This window comes from Marmota flaviventris, chromosome 12 (assembly GCF_047511675.1).
Source record: "Marmota flaviventris isolate mMarFla1 chromosome 12, mMarFla1.hap1, whole genome shotgun sequence".
Taxonomy (NCBI): Eukaryota; Metazoa; Chordata; class Mammalia; order Rodentia; family Sciuridae; genus Marmota; species Marmota flaviventris.
The window spans coordinates 34,148,469-34,170,979 of record NC_092509.1 but is presented as its reverse complement, the minus strand read 5'-3'; the positions used below and the strand labels follow the sequence as shown (position 1 = coordinate 34,170,979).

Sequence of the window (22,511 nt, the reverse complement as noted above, 5' to 3'; positions counted from 1 at the left end):
TGGAGATGACATTTCAATTCCCAAAGCACACCCAAAGCAATTCAGACAAGCCCTTCACATGTGCTGGTGCCTCCACCCAGAGTGGTTCCCTGAGTAACCACAAGGCAGACTCTTATTTCTTTTGAGTTTCTTCTGGAAAGTCACTTTATTAGAGGGATCCTTAGTGACTGTCCTTTCCAATAAATATTCCCATCCTTAACTCTCCACCCAGTTGACTTCATAGTACTAAGCACCTTGTCACATACTCTATTTTTTTTATAATTACTTGTTTTAATATCTACTTTACCCTAGAACTTTCTGAAAGCAAGATCTTTGTTTTATTCTCTGCTGTAACTACAGTGTCCAAAATAAGGATATCTGTTGAATTAATATCTGATGAATGAATAAATTTTTCCTATTTCATCAAGCAGCATGAACAGTATATATGTCTTTTGGGGGAAATAATTTCTTTGTAGTCGACATTATTCTCATTTTTTCTACTCTGTACTCTCATATTAAGACTCAGAATTGAGACCTTTAAATATTAGAGGAGAGCGGTGTGTCAGAATTGGTATTCAGAAGTCATTGGCTCGTAAACATGTAAATTTTCAAAATTGGTAGCAATTTAGAATGCACCCCTTAACTACAAATGATGGTTTCTACCTATTTCTGCCCTTTTTATAGATGGCCAGAATATCTTTCCTTATAGTTTTTGTTTGGATCATTGTTAACAGTTTACTTATTGAAACTTCAAAACATCAAAATCATTCAGTAGAGGGAAATAACAGTTTGAGGATTAAAAGAGTCTTACAGTTGTCTACAATGATCTTCCTAGAGGGTTAGTCAATTCATCAGATAATTTTCAGTGATAGAACATTAAGTACACCTTAAGGCTATCAAGCTGGGTTTTGAATGGATTTTCCTCAGGTTAAATAAATCTTCATCTAGTTTACTTATACATATCATTCTTAGCTTCTATAATTCACAGACCAAAGAATAAACTAGACGATAAAAGAAATGTAGAAAAATATGGGGGTGGGTATAGAAAATGAAACTTTTCCACTGGAACATTCCTATCTTTCCAGTTTCACTGCACATAGAGAGAGATTTATCTGATTCCAAGAAAACTAGGAGGAAGAATGCCACATCAACTTATGCAGAAACACGCACAGGAATTTGTATTCGCTACTTGATCTTTAGCAAAGAATGTATTGGTCAGTATTGCTATGTAACAACTCATCCTCCCATGTAACGGCTTACCCCAACTCCATTTCTTATTTCCCATAAGATACCTATGGATTAGGTTGGTAGTTACACTGATCTTTACTGGACCTTTGAGTGCCAGCCTTTTACTGGTGGATATTCTGGGAGCTGGCTGGTCAAAGGTGCTCCCTATTGGAAAGAAAGGTTTCCTTCCTGTGTCTCTCCCATGCATTCAGCTGAGCAGCAGGGTACCTTCCCTAGCTGTGGCAAGTTTCCAAGAGAGGAAATAGAAATTTGCAAGCACTTTTCAAGCTTCTTTTTTGCTTCATGTTTGTGGTTGTCTTCTTTTGCCATATGACTGAGCATCGAGTCAGAGGGAGAGAACATTGCAAAGTTAGAAAAGAGTCTGGATTGAGGCCATGCGTGTAATCAATCCACCCCAGAATAAAAGCACTGGAGAAGAGGGTTGGACGTGGAGACTAAATACAAAGGAAGGGGGTGAAAGGAAGGAAAGAGAGGGAGAAAACAAAATCAGAATGAAAGATGAAGAGAGGTAAAAAGGTGGAATGCCTAATCTGAAGGGAGGACACAGTGCTGGGAAGGTTATAGGAGCAAAGAAATAGGATCTGAAAAATAAGGTCTGGGGTAGACACATGGCATTCATAACAGCATAATAGTGTTTTTCAAGTGATGCTAATATAAGCCCAAATTCTGTTATGAAAATTGGATAAAAGGAAATATAACAAATTATTGCAGAGTAATCTGGTAAAGTATTCTGTAACTTGCAAAGGAAAACTATAGTCGTAGTGCTGGAGAATGAAAGCCAGTGATAAATACCAGTAACAAAGCTTTCATACTTGTTTCTGAGCAGGCATTCAGGAACAGTATCCTAACCATTGAATGACTTTGTTTTATTAGGATGAATAAAATATAACTTGGGATTTTTTTTTATGTATGCCTTTCTATCCTTTTGTCTTTTCTTCCTTAAATGAGAGTCTGACTTATAAATATAAGTTAGATTTATATCAGCACTCCTGAATCTGTAACAATCTAATACCTCTGTTCATCAGTTTTCTGTTACTGTAACAAAATATCTGAGATAATTAACTTAAAAAATAGGTTTATTTTGAAACACAGTTTGGAGTTTCCAGTCCAAGATAAGATGGACTCATTGCTTTGGGCCTCTAAAGGGAATGCCAGATGGCAATGGGGAGGAGCATGTGGTACAGCCAGATTACCTAGCTCATCAATGAGGATGTAAAAGGGAAGAAGAGTCAGAGTCCCACAATTTCCTTGGATGGAAGGCACCAAATGACCTGAGGATCTCCATTAGGCCCTATGTCCTAAAGGTTCTAACACCTCTCAATATTGTCACCCTGGAAACCCAGCCTTTAACACATGGACTTTGGGTGGATGTTCCTTATCCAAACTATAGGAATAACCATTAAGAGGGAGAGTACATCTATTAAGGTTGAGTGTGGTTTAGTAAGCGACTACATAAAGTATATCAGGCTTTGGTTTAGCAGACGGATTTTTAGGGACATAAATCTTTGGTTGATTTTGTTTTGTATGTTTCTGTTGTGCAAATATCAGAATATTTCTGGATGTTGATTAAAACTGGGGATACTGAGATGAAATTTATGATACTTTACCATTTTTAAAGAGAGGATCGAAATAGTACAAACAGGGAAACTATTATTTTCCATTAATTTATTTCAAAATAATTCCACACATTTCAGAAGCAGCAAAATTTCTTCTTAATTTGTCAAATCTAACAAAATAGCCCTTTTGCAATTTCATGATATCACCAGGTGAAATGAGCAATGTGGTCTTTATTATATCTGTCTTCCAACTCAGCTCCCTTCCTTCCTGGTGCTATGCTGTTGATGATGGCTTGTAGGACAATGGCTGATCAAACATGTTCTTTGATGAATTACCCACAGATGGCCCACAATATGCTTTTGCAACATAAAAAAATGGTGCATTTATTCTTCAGATTTTCTCTCTTGTCCTTTTACTTATTGAAGATGGTTTTATTACCATTTTTATTTCTATAAAACTGGTAGTAAAGAGAGTAATCCTATTTTCAGTGGAATCTTCTCTTCATCTAGGAAATAGGCTCCACAAGGGTGTATCATTTATTAACTATTGCATCATTTTTGGTATATGATCAATGTTTCCTAACTTTTCAAATGAAGTGTATGTCATATTCAGACTTTTGATTCTCTTAATGATTCAAATTTAGGTAATGTGACCTTGAGATGTCTCACTTAGTTTTTCCTAAGTGTTTCAACAAGACTGGAGAAACTCAACATCCATCCACATTCACTAAACTTAACGATTTAAGTCAATAATGTATCATATGGGACTTCTATAATACGGTAATCAATGATGATATTCTTTAGTATATATTCAGTAGTGTACTTACATCATTTGTTCTAGGTTTTAAGTCTAGAACTCCACATGTAAATAAGATCTTAGTTTAAACTACATGAAAATAAACATGAAATAAAATCAATTAGGAAAACAATTAGTAAGAGAAGAATCTCTATTCTTGACATTATAGCCAACACCAAATGCTTTCATGGTTTAACTCTTTGTGTGGTAAGTTTGTAGCATGGAGAATCAGTTAAATTGGTTGAAAATCTATGGTTTTCCATCTCAAGCAACCATCTCTAGGTCTAGGAACTCTCTTGTCTCTAACTCATCAAATGTCTCTAAATTGATGTTACCTTGAGGCATCATATATCTGTCTTCTGTGTTTCCTGCTCCTCCTCTACTCCCTCATCTCTGTCACCCAATTTTGTGCGTGGAGCAAGATGATCCTACTCCGAATGCCTAAAGGAAATTCAGGTCTAACACAAGTAATCTGCTTTTTCTTTTCCAGATTCCTGTCTTGGTCACACAGATAAGTTCAACCAATCATCCCGTGAAAGTGGGGCTGTCTGACGCTTTTGTCGTTGTCCACAGGATCCAACAAATCCCCAGTATGTAGAAGAAGGGTAATTGCAAAGTGTGAGCCTTCTGTGAGGGTAAATTATAAGAAAATTGATCTCAGGCAGATGTAACTGGACCAAAAAAAAAAAAAAATCACTTAGCTAATTGCTGCTTGTTAATTATACTGTGTAGTTTATAACTCCTATTGGGTTTGGCTATCTCCATTACCCTTGAACTAATAAATATAGGTGAGTAGGAATTGAATAGCTCAGGCAAGAATGGGCACTTTTGGATTCTTTGAGATAGTTGGCTGGGTTGAGCAGAGATAGTTCTTTTATCAACTAATAACTATAACAGTGACAGATTATTTGATTGATAGGTCTATGATTTTCTATGTTTATTTATTTATTTAAAATAAGTTGATGAGAAGAAAATCAACTTTGGGCTATTGTGTATTTAACTAGTTTAAGACTGTTTGAGAGATTAAAGGAAAATGAAATAATAAGTATAAATTTAAGTAAATGAAAGTTTGAGTGAAGTTAGACCTACCAGAAAAGACATGTGACATGTATCCTCCCCTCTTAAATCATTCTTACCTATCTAGTCTAGTTTATATGTTGTAGAATTAAAATGTATGTGTTATTTTGGACAACCGTTCATGATGTTAGAAAATCATGTTGCTTGGTGTCCAGATCTGTGGTAGAGAAAATTCTCCTCATGTAGGACACCCTGAGTTCATCCCCAACACCAAAAGAGAGGGAGGGATGGAGGGAGGATAGAAAAAAGGAAGGAAAATGTCAAAATGTGAACTGCATTTCGTAGCTATTCTGACTGTGTAAATAGCTATCTTTTGAAACCATCTCAGTTTTTTCAACCTCCTTTACTTCCAGAAGAGTACTGAAGAATGCTCAGGGTGTTAGTACTGGGATTTTTGTTTATTTGGGTCCTAAATGTGCTTATTTAAAAGCAACAGGCAATAAAATATATCCCAAGATTAGATCATTTCTTTCCCTTTTGTTCAAAAGATCTTTTCTTCTTTTATTTCATTATAGCCGTAGACTCAATTTATCACATGCGTATGCTGTTCGGTCTTGACTTGAGCTGATTCTGCTTAATTATGTCATCTCTCAAACACAGAAAGTAAATGGGGTGGAAACTAGACTTTTCAGAGCGATGGATTGGCTGGAAATGTTATAAGGGCTATCTAAGTTAAGAATGGCATTCAGATATGAACGTGCATCTTCTTTGGTGTTTCCCCTTGTTAGCTTAGAATTTGTGGGAGGTAATATCCAAGGGAATTGTTAAATTGAGGCAGATTTTCCAGAAACTAAATTGCATGGAGTACAAAACAAGGATATATTAGTATGTGCAGGCAACATAAAGGCATCCTGACAGAGCTCTTAAATAAGAGGCTGAGCCCTGGGAGAGCCAAGGTTGGCTTCTGTTTGGGGAGGAGTGTTCTCACATTCTTCCATTCAGAGGTGTTAAATCAAGCATGACTTGAGTCAATTATTGCACAAGAGAAAGGAAACACTAGTTTTAGTTTATTTGTTGGTTCTTTCTATGCCGGGAAGAATTTTATTTGTAGCTTGCTCAGAAAGTATTTTATTCCACATTGCTATCTTGATGTATTGTTGTTGAGAGAGGGGGAAAAAAACAGCAAAGTACAAGATAATTTTTAACAAATATATTTTAATATGGAAGTTTTATGTGTGTTCTCTGGGATAAAACTGTACTTAGAAGTCAAGGTTTCAAAATGCAAATTTTGGATGCTTTGTTTTGCTGTAAAAGGATAACTGTTAAATTTTAGGGAAAAAATATCTTCCCAAATGTAAATTTTATCATATAAATCGGCAAAATTCATATGAATTTTGATACTAGATTATGTCTAACATTCAGGACTCAGCATTCAACTTAAAAGATTACTGGGACTTGAATTCAGAGAAAATCTTCTCTCAGATATTTTTGTTTGCTTAGGATGGAATTCATATTTCCTATTGACCTTACTATTCAATCCTGAGAAAATTAGCCAAGAAGGAAAGGAAATTCTGAGTCTCTGATGCTCCCCTCTCTGCCATTAGATGAGACCATATTGAATCAAGAAAATTAGAATTGATGTGTTCTACTTAAAATTCACTTCAGGAACAGAAAATTTTAATCTCCCTAAAAACCTGTTCCCACTTCAAAAAGTGCAACAGTGTCTGTTATATGAGCTTCTGTGTAAGAGGAGAAATATATTGCATTGAATTCTCACCTAAAAAGAAAAAAAAATTATTTATGCCAGAAATTTGGATAACCCCAGGTTGGTATAATACAAGTTATTATTTTTTTTCTTGAGAAATAAGATGACTAGATATCTGTATGTTCTTATTTGTACAATTAGAACTTAAGGAAATATTTAAGTTCTTTCCAACATTCTGTTCACATTTCACAACTGTTGCTATTTCAAGTAGCCCTTGCAGGGAATTTAAATATTTTTATTTTTGTTATGAATTTTTCTTTCTCTTTCCCTGAGTGGATTTAGGAAACAGTAGACCATTAGGCAAGTAATGGGCAATCTCATTTCTTCTGTATTCCAAGAAGCATTGCATTGAATCTGATTCTCATAAGATCAATTTTCTGTCCTTTTAACTATTTTAGTTACATGGGGTATAGAACCCAGGATTTTGGTACAACCAAGCCATGACAGCATGAAAATGTGGGTCACAGCATTGAGACTAATTTTTCTCAATGGAATCATCATTACTATACCATTCTTATCAGATTTGGTGAAGATTTGATCAAGCAGTCAATAAGCTGTAAATGTTTTTATTTATTTATAACTAAGCTTTATCCCTACCCATCATCATCATCAACAACAGCAAAAACTTCATTTTTTTTCTTTAGTTTTTTAATGGCTTCCAAGCTGGGTGCCATGAGCATGCAGGAAATCCCCACTTGGGAGGCTGAGGCAGGAGGATCATGAGTTCCATGCCAGCCTCAGCAACTTAGCAAACTGCTAAGCAACTCATTGAGACCCTGTCTCTAAATAAAATACAAAAAAAAGGGCTGAGGATGTGGCTCAGTGGTTAATTGACCCTAAGTTCAATCCCCAGTACCAAAACAAAACAAAACAAAAAAAAACTTCCAAATTATAAATTGTTTCAGTTAACTTTTTGAGCATAATTAATTAAAGTGGCTGGTTTTCTATCCAATAAGTTCATGAGTTTTTAGTAAACTGATAAATAGTTCCAAAGTTATAAGGAAAATTATTCACTCTTTCCTCTTCCCCCCAAATTAAAAAGCATATGGTAAAATCAATATTTATAATTAAAAAAATCAAATGAAAGATAAAATGTATAAGGGATGTTGTAATGTGAATATTGGTCATGAGGCCCTGAATTTATTATTTAATTCCTACAATTCTCTTTATTTGTATAATGAGCATCTTGGTACCTAATACAGTGTGTGTTGAGTCTGCAGCAACTGACACAAAGTAATCAGTGTGCTTGGACGTGGCGAGCAGTGCTCTTTCCCCCATTATCAGCATCACTTTAGGTGACAGTAATAATGACAGATGTCATCACCCAGCCTGGGTGCCCTTTGGAGTGGGCCCACAAGGAATTTCCAAAATATCACTTGGACTCAGTGTCAAGAGGGAACTCTCAGTTGGTCTGATTATGACATTGTGTAGGTTTTTTTGTTTTTGTTTTTGTTTTTTTAGTGTCTCCTTGTAACTTTAGTATGTTTCTGCAGTGTGGTCTTGTGCCTCTAAATCACTTTCTGTTTTTCATAAAATATTTCTGTGATACTTTAGGGACAGAAAAATATCCCAGAAATCAGTTGTTTCAATCTCTACAGAAACATATAGAAAAAGAGTCTCCATGTAATGCCTTCAGTTATTCATTTCAGAAATATGAATATAAATGTATATTTAATACCATTAGAAGCATAGTGCATTTTAATTCAGGGGAATTTAAAAATAATGGAAAACATAAAGAAGAAAAAAGAAGATGTACTAAAAAAGAGTTAACAATATTTTCATGTATCTGTGTCTTGTTTTTCATTTACAGTATTCATGCACACAAAGAAAAGTGGCATTATGCTATAAATATTTTTGTAGCCTGTTTTTCCCTTAAAATATACAACACTTTTTTTTCTACACTGTTAAATATTTGTCTAAAATATATTTTGGGGAGGGTACCAGGATTGAACCCAGGGGCAGTTGACCACTAAGCCACATCACCAGCCCTATTTTGTATTTTATTTAGAGACAGGGTCTCACTCAGTTGCTTGGTGCCTCGCTATTGCTGAGGCTGACTTTGAACTTGTGATTCTCCTGCCTCAACTTCCCGAGCCACTGGGATTACAGGTGTGAGCCACTGTGCCTGACAATTTTTATAAAATATTAATAGCTACAACAAATCCCTTTATTTCATAATATATGTAAACTTTTCCTTCACTAATTGGTCTATATATTATTTCTCATAATAATTTAACAATGCTGAGCATTCTTGTTTATAAATTTTTACATGTATTTGATTCTTTAAAAAGAATTTGTAGATGTTTAGTGCTGATAGTGTTTTGTATGTATTTGACAAACTGTTTTATGTAAATGTACCAATAACCTCTCCTATGAGCATTATATGAAATACCCCTTTTCAGATAATATCATTTTTTAAACTTTGAAAATTTGATAAGCAGTACTTAGTATTGCATTGTTGCTCTAATTGTCTTTTGATTGCCAGAAACTTTTAATATTTTCATATAGTCATAGATCATTTATACTTTTCATAACGTTTGTTAAATAGCTAGCCTTAAGAAATTCCTTCTCAGTCTCAGCTTATGTCCTTTCAAATCCTTTTGCGCATACTGCAGAGTTCTTTCCGGATACAAGCATGATTCTTCCTAGTACCACTTAGGTCTCTCCTTCAATTTAGTATTTTGAATTCTAACCTCTAGGTGCTGAGTGAACTTCCACATCATATCGCCATGATTTCTCTACCCTCTGAGCTTAATGAGCATAGCATTTCCAGCAAGAAACCCTTAAAATCTATGCCATGTGGTTCTTCCATTTGAAAAATTTAAGGCTGTGTTATTTTAGTAGTGAGAAAGTGGCTGTAACACACACTTGCAGAATTCTAACAATAGAAACCAAGAGGGATAGTAAGTGACCTAACTTGAATGGCTCTACTACAAGTCATAGTAGTAACTGTTTCTGAATCCCTGAGAATATTCCACTTTATTCTGCTCACCTGCACTTGGTATTTTCTTAATGGCAAGTCCTTTCTCATTAGCATCTGCTCCTTTAAATTTATTGACATTGTTCCTGCTACACCATGCCTTTGCTTTCTAGGTTATTATTTCACACTCTCCATGAACATCTTCAGAAATAGAACTGACAATTAACTTGCAGAGCAAATATATTTGACAATTTCTTAAAAGATCATTGAACTCTCAGGAATATTTGTATATAATTTGGCACATGTGGACTTATTTTACAGAGCTTCCGGACCATGTGATGATTTTTCAAATAAGTTGACCAAAATTATTTAGGGTGTCAATAAAATCACATTACTAAACAAGAAAAAAGAGTTCTGGTTATTAATATACAAAATATTTTAAGCTTGAATTCTTAAAGAAATAATAGCATAGATCAATGTGCTCTTCCAAAGATTTTCCTGTGCTTCTGATTGTGTTTTGAATCTGACCCTTTTAGCAGGATCTAGATGGATACTGTGCACTTGCACTGTGGCTAGCAAGCCTGAGAATTTGAATTTTTGTTTTTATTAAATTGGGTGTAATTAATTACATTTACATTAAATAGCCACATGTGTCTTCCATCAATAGACCATAAACACATATTTAAATAAAATAATTACTTATTGAATTTCAAGTATGATAGCTACCCATAACATTCCTTCTTTATCCTTTGCTTTTTATAAAGCCTTACAATATTAGATATGATTAAGTGGCAAATTTTTAAACTATAACCATTATGCCTGATTTTCCCTGTAGAAAATAATTCTTACTTTTCATTTGGTGATTGAACACATCCATTATAATTACTCAGCAAGTATAATTTTTTAACATGTGATCAAAACTATGGAAAACAGACAATCATGGAGAAACTTAAAAGTCTTTTTTTCTTTCATAATATTTTATAGAATCCATTTCAAGCCCTTTCAGATGTACTGAGCCTCATTTGCTTTTTTCAAAGTTATCAGGTTTTTCATGCATTTGAGGCCAGATCAATCCATAAATCTTCAGTAAGTTGTCTCATCTTACCTTTGCTCTCCTTCAAATAGAAAGCCCTTCAAAATTATTAATTCTGCAGAAGATGAAATTGCTTCCCTTTATGGCACAATTTCATTAGGTTAGACGCTTCTCAAGTATTTACGAAATCATAAAAACTCCAAAAAGGGATAAATGGAAACCATGATATTTGAGGGAAAGGAATAGCCTCTGATGAATAACATTTTGCAAAGTGATATCTTATTATTTTAATTCATACGTTTCTAACATATTCTATATATTCACCCTGACTTGATTATGATGGAGAAGTAAAAGTTTCAAAATTTGGAGGACATTAGAAATCACTGATCAATCAATTTTAACACATTTGAGAATTTTTCTGAGTTTCTATGAATCGAAAAGATTTCTTCCCAGAACTTGTAGGCAAGCTGTTTCTTTTAATAAAATTTATTTATTTATTTATGCATTCATTCATTCATATTTCATTCATACTGAATTCTGAGAAGAAAAAAATTATCAATTTAAAGTCGTCATACAATTGATTTATTAAATTTGAATTATGTTATTTCTAATATAAAATCTTAAATTCACAAAAAGTATCTTAATACATTATTAAAATTTCAAGGCTTTGAAATATTCATTTAATAAATGTGTATTTATGGTTATTTTATAAATAACAGGATTAATTAGTATAAAAAGAAAAGTCCAATTTAATGTGCTTCTATTTTATTCAAAACAGTGAATAAAAAGTTTCTTGCTGAACTCCACTCTGCAGTTGCTTTACTCTAAAAGATACAGGAAATAATCCCAGGCAATACTCAAAAGCAATCTAAAAGTCAAATTTTTCTACACAGCCTCATCTGCCTGTTTATTTTAAATTACAACTTCATATGTTAGATTTTCTACTTTTCTCTTTCATATTTGCTTTTGAATTTATGTTTTTCCTCACCTTAATTATTTATTACTTTCCCCCTATTACATAAGAAGTATTTCTGTTTTAACTTACAGTTTCCTACCACACAGAGACTATTTCTATTTTTAATTAATATTCATTTTACACATTTATAAATATGCCTACACATTAACTTTTCCAGTTGAATTTTGCTACAGGGTGTTTTGGTTGTTAAAAATATAGGTTGTTTTTTTTCTTTTTCACATGAGGACCAAAAAAATTTAGTGACTTAGCACTAAATGTTATGTGTTTGAGTATGTGTGTGTGTGTGTGTGTGTGTGTGTGTGTGAGAGAGAGAGAGAGAGAGAGAGAGAGAGAGAGAGAGAGTGTGTGTGTGTGAGAGAGAGAGAGAGAGAGAAATTTTATTTTAAGATGAAGAAATCTTATATTTTTATCAAATTTCATTCAATGAAGTGACAATCTTTTTTATTTTTGGAAGAAAATTATATTTAATAACTGAGTTTTAATGACATGAGATTCAATGACACTGCAAATGTATTAACAGTATCTCATAAGTCTCAGGAGCAAGGAGGCACCTAGGAGATACCTGTTCACCCAGGCAGCTTGGGAAAATGGAACCATGATGTTAGTCACAGGTCTGTAGTCCATGTGCCACAGTGGCCCACTGTCACAATGTGCCCTGGTTTTGGCTTTCTTTTTGGGGGCAAAGTGAGTTTTGAAGGAAGTCAGGAATTGCAACTGGTTCAAGCCATTATTCACATATATGTGGAAGGAAATGTGAGGATCATTCAAGATCTTATCTCTGAGGCTGGGAATGTGGGTGTGGTGGCTCATGCCTATAATCCTGACAGTTCAGGAGGCCGAGGCAGGAGGATCACAAGTTCAAATCCAGTCTCAGTAATTTAGCAAGTCCCCAAGCAACTCATTGAGACCCTGTCTCTAAATAAAATATAAAAAAGGGCTGGGGATGTGGTTGAGTGGTTAAGGCCATTGGGTTCAATCCCACGTACCAAAAAAAAAAAAAAAATTTCCTTCAGGCATGCTCAAAAAACTTATGACATCTGGACACTGAGGTTTCAGTAATGTCCTGAAACTTTGTAAGCAATGAGGGAATGAGAGGAAAACCAAAGAGGTTTTGATTAGCACTTCATGGTAACTTAAGGTTTATGTAGTTTTATCTAATGCTTAATTACATTATTATTTAATAGAATTAGAACTACCAAGGGAATTGAGAATAAAGGTTGAAGCTAATGCCTTTTTTATTTCTATGTATTTTATTTAACAATTCCAACTAGCTAATTCTGTTATTGCATTGTGTTTTCATGTGAGAGATTGTAACTGCTATGAGTGTCCTTTTAATCTCAAGAGTCTCTTTTTTCCTGAGCTTCATGCTGAGAATGAACCTTGTAGCTAAGCAATACACGCTACTTATATTAAAGAGTACTCAATAATTGGTGCTGTGAGTTGGACTCAATTTGAACTAAAAAGAAATAAGATATAATCCTATGGAGCCAACCATTAAGCGTTAGTAACACAAATAAAGGAATATTAGCAAATTATTTATGAGATAATTCAGACAATATTTTTATAATGTTTATGTAAATGTAAGTATAGGCAATTTAGGAAATTACTCAGATCTTCTTTGTGTGAATGTTAGCTTTTTAGAAAGGCAAATAAACTACATCATGGCTTATTATGCCACAGGATATTCATTAGTCTGTGTTCATTTCAGTCAAGATAGATATAAATTGGAGAGGATTGTTGGTGTTTTCATATGGTAAATCTGTGTCTCTCCTGCTGATAAGTGATCTGACTTTCTCAAACATTCAATTCAGTATTTGCACTTCAAATCATATTACCTTAAGAGATCAATCACTGACGTCTGTTTTCTGTATGTATGAATCCAGTCAGATTGAATTTATTTTTTTTACTTTAAGAAACTCTGATGGATGAGTAATGTACTTAATCTTGGTTTTGTAAGACACTAGTTGAAGTTGTATTTCCACCACTAAGACTAAAAGTTTGGTGTTACTTTTTTTGGCTTATTTTTCGAAGAATGCACTTGAGCTAAATCCATTTCTGGAATCCAATGAAAGCTCCTCACATTGGCAGGGCCGACCAGTAATTCCTAACGACTTGTTTTTGACAGAGGTGTCTCTGAAATTCTGCAGAAATGACCATTTGGAAACTGTCATTGATTGGCAGGTCATCAAACAAAAATCATTCTCATTAATTTTGGTTTTGTTAAATTAATCTCCTCCTAATAGTTGGAATATCCAAACAGGTAATAGAACTAGCATAGAAAGATCCCTCTTTCCCTTACTTCGTATCCCTGATCAATAATTAACTCCCAGCAGTTTTCTAGTCACAGTCAGTAGCTGAGTTTTTTTTTTTTTTTTAACTATAGAACATAAGTACTTTATTGCAATAGGGAAGCATTCACCTCTTCCCTCAGTTTCTGCAGAGAAGAAGAAATGATACATGTGGATGTCTTATATCATGTAAATAAGGGTATTCCTTTCCAAAGTACACTACTTACTTTTGAAATTTTCACATTGTATTTTTTCCCACTTCTTTACTATATGCAGTGTTTCATGCAGGTATGGCTATTAGTAGTGGATCAGGTAGCTATGACCCCCTCCTGACTGGGAGGATTCTAAGTTCCTAGTATTCTTTCTATTGTTTCTTCCAGTGAAATCCCATGTTTTAAAGATTTTATATATCAAATTGCATATATTGGTTAATGACTGTTTTCTTTTATTATCAAAGTAGTTGAGGTTTTTAAAGTATAATACAAAATAAATGGAATACTGTTTTCTTAAGCATCAATTAATATCATAGACTCTGCAAGACTTTTTAGCAGGAAAACTCAAGAACACCCATCCTAGTATTTGATGGAAAAACCATATTATTTATCTACTTCTGAGAACTCAATTGCTTAGCAAAATACTTGGGAAAGAAATATATTAGGAACTCATCCTATTTAGAAAAAAGCAGGAAATTAAGCAATCATTTTATTTGCCTTAAAAGTTTTTTTTTTTTTTTAAAGATACCAAGGTTCATATGCCTCAAGGAACCTTATGTAATGAAACCAGCATTTTCTCTAATTTTTGATGTAGTGTATCCTTTGAAAAATGTATATGGTACTTTAAGTTATATTAAAAAAATAGTTGGATTAGAATTTTTAACCTGTTTTCTAGTCTGATAACCTAAACATATTTTTAGTGAGTGGCTCTAGTACAAGTTCCAGCCTTGAAAAATCTATTTTCTTTACCATCCTTCTTTCTCTTCTGGAGTAGAATTTCGTGGTAAATAATGAGTAATGGGTGAAAGGATATCAGTGGAGAAAGTAGAGATATATGATAGCTATAAGTAAACGTTTGGCCTCCTTCTGCAACCTCCTGGATGTATCAGTATTTTTCTTTTTCTGGACGCATTTACTAAAAGGCAGCTCACTCTCCTATGGGCCATTCTGCTCTGTATCTTAGAGGAGATCATCATTGGGTCCTAATGACTTCAATGCAAATTTAATTTCCTCTGAGATGAGAATGGCGACAAATATCTAGAAGCTTGATTCTAGAGCCTTAGTGTGATTTTTTTGAAATATTTATTTTTTAGTAGTAGTCGAACACAATATCTTTATTTTATTTTATTTTTATGTGGTGCTGAGGATCGAACCCAGGGCCTCACACGTGCTAGGCGAGCGCTCTACCGCTGAGCCACAACCCCAGCCCCCTGAGTGTGATTTTTGTGTATTTAGATCTATAGAAAGTTAGATAATTATATGCAGTATATAACCAGCACAAATTTTGGTTGCCACATTGGAGTTAGACAAAAATTATATCTGACATTTAAGTGTTCGTTCTTATTCACTGTAAAATATGTTTGCTTATATTTATCTGATTTCTAATTATTAAGGTTATTGCCAAGATTTCCATTTGACTTCTTCCTCAGGGACTTTGATGGATTTGTTGATAAATAAACTTCATGAAATATAATTCCTTATATAAGATATATATTAATTATGTATGCTATATGTTAATATACAATAATACCAATTTTTAAAATTATTTTTCCTTTTTCCTCAAACTTTATCTAGGCATATCTGCCAAGTAAAAATTCTGTATTTTAGACATACAAAACAATGATTTTGCTATAGATACACATTATAAATTGATTATTACAATTATTCTAATCAACACATCTGTCTCCTCACATTGTCACAACTTGTATATGGTGGGTGAGGACACTTAAAATGTATATGTTATTAAATTTCACACATAATAAAGTGCTATTAACTGTAGCCAGCATGCTACATAAAATTGGTTTAAACTCTGTTTTTACTTTTTTCAAAGGATTTTATTTGAGACTGTTAAAGCAGTCACATTGGTATTCTGGTATTCACTTTAAACTGTGAAAAATTTTAACTATTACCCATCCCTAAAAAGTTCACTTCAGCTCTAGTTTGAGAGACATGGTGTCATCATCTTGCCTTCCTGTGTCAAATATTTCAACACATATAAATCTATCAAGAAGAGATCTGTAGTATCCTGAGTGATAATGAGTTGGAGGCCTGCTAGCTAAATGAGAGGTCCAAACCCTAATCAGCCTTTACAACTTCATTGATAACCACACTTCTGGGTAACTAGACACAAGGTTTTTAATATTTTTAGTTTTTTTAATAATCGATTACTTTGTAGGATGAAGCTTTATTTTGAATCTTCATCAAAAGTGTCTAATTCTACATCCAATATTAAAATGCTCCTTTTTTAAGTGGGGAAATTTTAAAGGTTGATTTTCTTTCCATTTTTATTCTTATAGATGTTCGAAGAAGAACAATTTATGAATACCACCGAGTAGAGCTACAAATGTCAAAAATCACCAATATTTCCGCTGTGGAGATGACCCCATTACCGAGTAAGTTAATGTGTGAACACAGTTAGTTGGGAAAATGATTTTGCAAGCCTGATGATCCAGTCTATTCAGTAATTATAGTTATTATATTAATTATATAATTGTCTTTGGCATGCCTGCTTATTTTGATCCTGAGTATGTATAGGGATAGATGATTATTTTTATTTGGTTCAAGCAGACTCCCCACCCCTACCCTGCTCCCCTTGCCTCCCGCAGTTAGTCCTGATGAGTCTCTTCTATTTCCTAGCATGTCTTCAGTTTAATGGCTGTGGCCCCTGTGTATCCTCTCAGATCGGCTTCAACTGCAGTTGGTGTAGTAAACTTCAAAGGTAAAAAAATAATACAATGAATCCTAAAAATTTACAGACTGTTGCCTCTTCTCTCCCATTGAATTTTAAAGGTATGTCAAGTGTGTAAATTATACATACACTAACAAGTGTATATATGTGAATATATATATATGCCAAGACCAAAATGCTAGAAGAAGAAGAAGCGCTCAGAAGAGAGGATTTTAGAATATCCCAATGTCTGAAGCTCAAAATGACTAATAACCTTCATAGTTATAGTTATTGTAGTTGTAATATTTTTCTGGCATACATTTATAATTTTCTATAGATTTAACATACATGATGACGTAGTTGCTGAATCTATAAATGATGATTTGTATCCATATACTAAAGAAAGCATGATCTGAGATACTTTTCCCAGAGCAAAGATGAATTACTATAATCACCACTTGCAGGTGTTTAGTGAATTCCTATTCAATATCTCAAATTTTATTACTGAAGACTAGAGATGTAATTTGAGGCTGACACTATCTGACCTTTACATAAATATAACATGTGGCTTTGACCTCACATTGTGGCTGATTTTGAAACTTAAGCTGTATAACTTGCTGATTGTCAAAAAGGTTTACTGATTTTTGTGGATGGTAAAAAAGGACTGTCTGGTCCCTAGAGTTTTTCTGACATTGGATGATGTGGGAGATATATGATGTAGAAGAGCAGATTGCTGTTCCCTGGTGTGATAAATGGACCCAGTTCCACTAAACACTTGCAGACATTAATGTAAACTGAGCTGATGTAGAGGAGAAAGCAACTACCCAAATACCTGCTTAGTTTCTGAAAAGGGGATTATAACCTTGGTGGATCTGGGGAAGACTCTTAAGTAGATGTAAAGATATTTGCCTTCTGTTGGAAAGACCAGATGAAGGCTTATAAATGTATTCTGTTATTTGCTTAACCATTTTGTGCATCAATTATATCCCAGTTGCTTGGAACACAGCAGTAAATAATAGCAACATGGTTTCTGCCCCCCCATGGGGTTCCAATCTGTCTGGAATAAGTTCCCTTCTGACCTTCAGAGTCTATGAAAAATCAGCCACTTATGGTTTTAGGCAGTGGATGCTGCTGCCATAGAGCATCAGCAGTCTGTGTTTTATTATTCACTAGCTGCAACATTTGTCCCATGCTAAAGATATGATGAGAAGGGCTTCTAAAGTCATTGAAGGGTGGAAAAGAGAGTGTCAATTCTTTGATAACAAGTACTCTTTAGGAAACATTTTTAACTTGCTAACTTTGGGGCAATTGCTGCAATATTGTGACTAGAACAAAATTACTTATGATAACTTCAGTTTTGTTTTCAATTTAACATGTTGTTCTAGGATTTCCCTTGGGAAATGAATTTCAAATAATGGGAAAACAAGCAGGCAGTTAGCATTTTTCAAAACAGATTGTAACTTAGTTATATATCCAGAGTGGGAGGAACTGCTATAAAATCAAAGGTTGATGGGCATTTATGTTTACATTTTGTGAAGATTTCATAAAGATTACATGCACATTAAAAGTTAATCAAAAGCTGGGTAGCTACAACTAAAGGGAATCTAAAGAGCTAGGATTTTAACATGTATACTTCAGTTATACTGAACTCTGAAATGAAAAAAAATGCCCAAAATGATTAAATGGAAGAACCTGATTGGCCTTATTATACCTATTTCAAGATCAAGTTTAGTGGTCATCATCCTGGGAAGACCTCTATCCTTAGCATTTAGCACAGGACCTGCAGATGGTTATTCATTTACCTCCTTTGCCAAGTCCAGGTCTGTTAAAGGAAAAGACCATAGAATGTGCCTGGTACTACAGAAAGATGAAGGAACAAATCATTATTAGGTTTCAAATAAATATACCATGATTAGGTTTTTCTGAGGCCAAAGGGTTTCCCAGGATGAGGGACTTCTGATGCTAAAGCCAGAAAACCCCAAGGAAAACCCACACCCATTGACCATCCTGGCCAGAAGATGATTATGCTTGACTGAAATAATGTTATAATAAATGTAGGATTTGGAGACTTATCTAGAAACATACATACCACTAACATTTTAAAAAAAAAACTCTGTATTGTTCAATGGAAATACACGTGTAATTTTTCAAACAAGCAACTTTGGCAATCAAAATATATCCACAGATTGGAATCTGCTTCCACTATTAACATTTTCATTTTATTAAGATATTTCTCAACCAGATATTATGCCAAGGAATTTTCAAATATTACCCTTAAAGCCTTTTTGTAGCAGAGGAAACTGGGGTTGATTGGTGATGTTGTCTGTGCAAGGTATCAGACCTCTTCAGTGAAACTTTGGAATTTAACTTTGATCTGTGTGACTCTCAACTTTTGATCTCCTGAGCTCACCTGATTTGCCTCACACCTGCCAGGCCGATGGTGCATTAGGCAAGCTAATCTTCACTGCTTTCTGGAACATGGTAGACATGCTACTGGAAAAACAAATCTTTTTGTAGTTGACACTGAAAGAAAGTTACATGGTTTTGAAACTGGCATTAGAAGAATGTAGAAGAGAATCCCAGTATGCCTAAGATGCCTGTGTAATATTGAAAGCATAATTCTAATTCCTTTACAATTAATGGAGGAAAGAAAGGTAGCAAGTCATAGAAATACAGGAGGAATTCATCACAAAAGATTACTTTAAAAAGTACAAATTTTCTGTATGTTACTGTTTGGTATTTTGTTGAATACCAAATACCAATGATTTCTTGGGTTTATTTTTAATTCTTCAACAACCCAGTTATACACATAACAAAATCTGTTTAATTAATTGGCTTAACTATGGCTCATTGCACTTTTGTTCAACTTAATTTCCCCACTGCATTTTATTAATTTCTTCTTAGACCTGTGAGCTTTAAAACTTTGCTTTGCAGCCCAGCATTATTTCCCTAGACCTTTTAGAGCTTTTATAGAAAAAAAATTGAAACAAGAGAAGTCTTATTCTGAGCAGCACAAAAATTGCCCCTTTGTTGTTTTTTTTTAATTTTTTTATTTTTCTCCCACCGTTCTTATTTTCTTCTGTGCTCATTTGTCCCTGAATGATAATTCAGTTGCTGGTAATTACTGAACTCTCAAGTTGGGCTTCCTCTAAAAAGATAAGATGATTTTAATTGGTTGGTTTGTTTCCTTTAATTCCCATTTTTTTAAGGGAGCAAAAATTAAAGCAAAATGTTTGTAATGGCTTTTCTAAGGTCCAAGAGGGTTGGAGTTATAGGAACATATAAGGGGAACCATGCCTGAAAAGTACTTATTTTAAAAACTTGGGAAGGGTTTGCTTATTTCCACACAATAAATTGAGAGGACTTGAATCAATCACTTTCAATTCTTCCTTATATATTCACTTAATCAACAACAAATTTTAAATGTCTCTGTTCAAGTTACTATTTAAGATTGTGCATTCAGTGGTGAAGAGAGACCAAAATCACTACCTGATAAAACTTATATTTTTAGTGAGAGAGGATAGATTTTAAGCAAACAGATATGTAACTAGTAGAAGTAGTAGCAATGAGAGCAGGGATAAAGGAAATAAATAGGACAATGTTGTCAGCAATATAGCAAAGTTGATAAGAACAACAAGAGTTTTACTTGTTGGTGTCATTTTTAATTGACCTTGCCCTGTTAGAGTTATTGATCGGATCAACCATCATTATCTGAATTTTTCAATTGAAAATACATATGACTCTTAAAATACTCATATATCAAATACTTTCCACATACTGGGCACAGATCAAAACACTGAGGTAGTTAGAATAATAACAAAGTAATAGTCAAAGCCAGGGTTCTCATGGAGCTTGGAGTTTAGCTTAGTAAGCAGAAAATAAATGAATTGATAATTAAGCTCGAATTCCAGATGGTAGTCAGTAATGTGCTGAAGTTGAGGGAGCTGGTATTTGCTGTGGAGCCGTTGGCCCGAAAGACTTCTGGGAAGAGGTAATGATGAAACTGAGATTTGAAAGGTAGGAAGACAGCCTCTTGCATTTCAAATGGAAAAGCAAGTACAGCTGCCCTTGGGTGGGCACAAGCTTGATCTGAGGAGGGAGAAGCCCCATGAGTTGAGAGTAATGTGAGCTGGCATGAGGACAGGGTGGTATCGCATGAAGTCAGAAAGATGGACAAGCTCCCAGGACATGCATGGCTTTCTAAGCCAGGAGTAGTTTCATTCCCAGGTTAATGGGAAGCCTTTAGATTTCAGATCTTAAGCAGGAGAAGTGATGAGACTTTTTTACATTTTAAAACTATAACTCTGGCTGCTCCAAGGAGAGTAGATTTGTTTGTTTGCAGGAGGCAGGTCAGAATGAAAAGGAAGAACATGTGTAATAGTCTACAGGAGGGATGTGTTTGAACATAGATGATAATTATGGGACTCATGAGAAAAGGATGAATGCATGTTGTATTTTGGGAGGAAACAAGTTGCTTGCTAATGGGTTAGAAGCAAAGGAAGAGGGAAATGTAAGAATCAAGAATACTTCTTAGATTTATTTCAGCAACATGATAGGTAATGGTACTTTTTTTTTGAGATAAATAAGATGGCATAGGAAACGAAGACTAGAGGGTGGAGAAATAAATAGTTTGTTTGGGGACAAGTTAAGTCTGAGATGCCCATCAGACCTCAAGTGGAAATGTTGAATAGGTAGGGATACATAAACCAAAAATTCCAGGAAGGAGTTATGGGCAAAGCTTCAGATTGGAGAGTCATTATCATATAGATAGAGTTTAATTCATGGAACTGAATGAGATCAGGTATGGAGAGAGTGTAAATTCAAAATAGCCTAAGAAGTTCCAGGCAGTAGCTGTGTGGCATAGCATAATGAGGTGGGATGCTCATTTTTCCTTACATAAAATTATCTTAAAAGTATATTCACATGCATGCATGTTTTTGGAGACAAAAAATACCTATAAGAAGATATACAAGAGGCTAGCAACCATATTTGTCTCTGGGGAAATGGAAGTGAACAGCATCAGACATGAGAGTGTGCATAGCTTTTCGTTAGGGACTCTCTTGTGTGACTTGAATTGTTGCCACCAGGAGTTGAAGGAAGGATGAACAGGCAAAAGAGAAATAAGGGACTATAAGCTCCTCTAAGTAGGTAAATATAGCCTTACTCCTTTCAGCATCTTCTGTACCCTGCACCATGCCTGACCTAATATAAATGTCCAAAGCATGTGGTTGAACTGAATAATGCAGAAAATTGAGGCTAGACATTTCTACTTTCCTGAGGATTCTAACTGCTTCTCTGGACTATATCCATTTATTAGTCTCAGTGTCAAAAAATTGGTATAAAAAAGAACTAAGCAGATGTACAGCATGAACTGCTAACATTTACCATTCGGTGTGTAGCACTGTGCTTAATCTTGTGAGACCATCTCTTGGTGCCCCGCTTTCCAAAAAAAGTTGCATCTTATATTTTCTTGGATACAATCAAAGTTAAAAAATTGATACTTGTAAAAATCTGGGAGTAAGTATGTTCTCTTTCCCTTCTGTCAAAGGGTAAGCAGAATAGGGATACCCATCTAAGGGGTAAAGACATGCATTTACCAAAGAGTCTTACAACATATTTATTTAAGAAGAAGTAGAAGATGACGGAAAGACATTTCCTAATAACTCCTCTATATTTTTTTAACCTTCTTATTTCTGATGCATTTCCTTGAGTGTATCTGGTGCTGACCATTCTTTTCTAGTGAATGAAATGGTTTCCTTGGCAGCAACAAAAAGAGGAACAGGAAAAAAAAAGTATCACACATAATATATTTTTAAAAATTCTGAAAATGTATAAATCAGAAATATTGGCTGATAATTTATTGAAGATATTAAATGTGTTATCAATTAAAATTAATTATGGTGAAGAAACCCTTCTTATATAGGTACAGCTAATGTTTGAAGGTAGAATGTATTTGCATCATACATTCACCCAGCTTATAAAAATTAACTTACATAAACTTGGGAAGAGAGAGATACAAAGGACAAACTTAAATAGTGTAGCAGATCCAGTCT

At 34.3% G+C, this 22,511-nt stretch overlaps 1 protein-coding gene across 1 annotated transcript in view; it reads left to right on the top strand.

Moving 5' to 3' along the window:
* The window catches only part of Plxdc2 (plexin domain containing 2), a 431,569-nt gene that overhangs the window by 327,785 nt on the left and 81,273 nt on the right, over window positions 1-22,511 (top strand). The window contains exons 8-10 of the mRNA XM_027928684.3: window positions 4,070-4,169; window positions 16,088-16,183; window positions 16,428-16,509. Coding sequence (XP_027784485.1) covers window positions 4,070-4,169; window positions 16,088-16,183; window positions 16,428-16,509 — 278 coding nt within the window. The remainder of the gene's footprint in view (window positions 1-4,069; window positions 4,170-16,087; window positions 16,184-16,427; window positions 16,510-22,511) is intronic.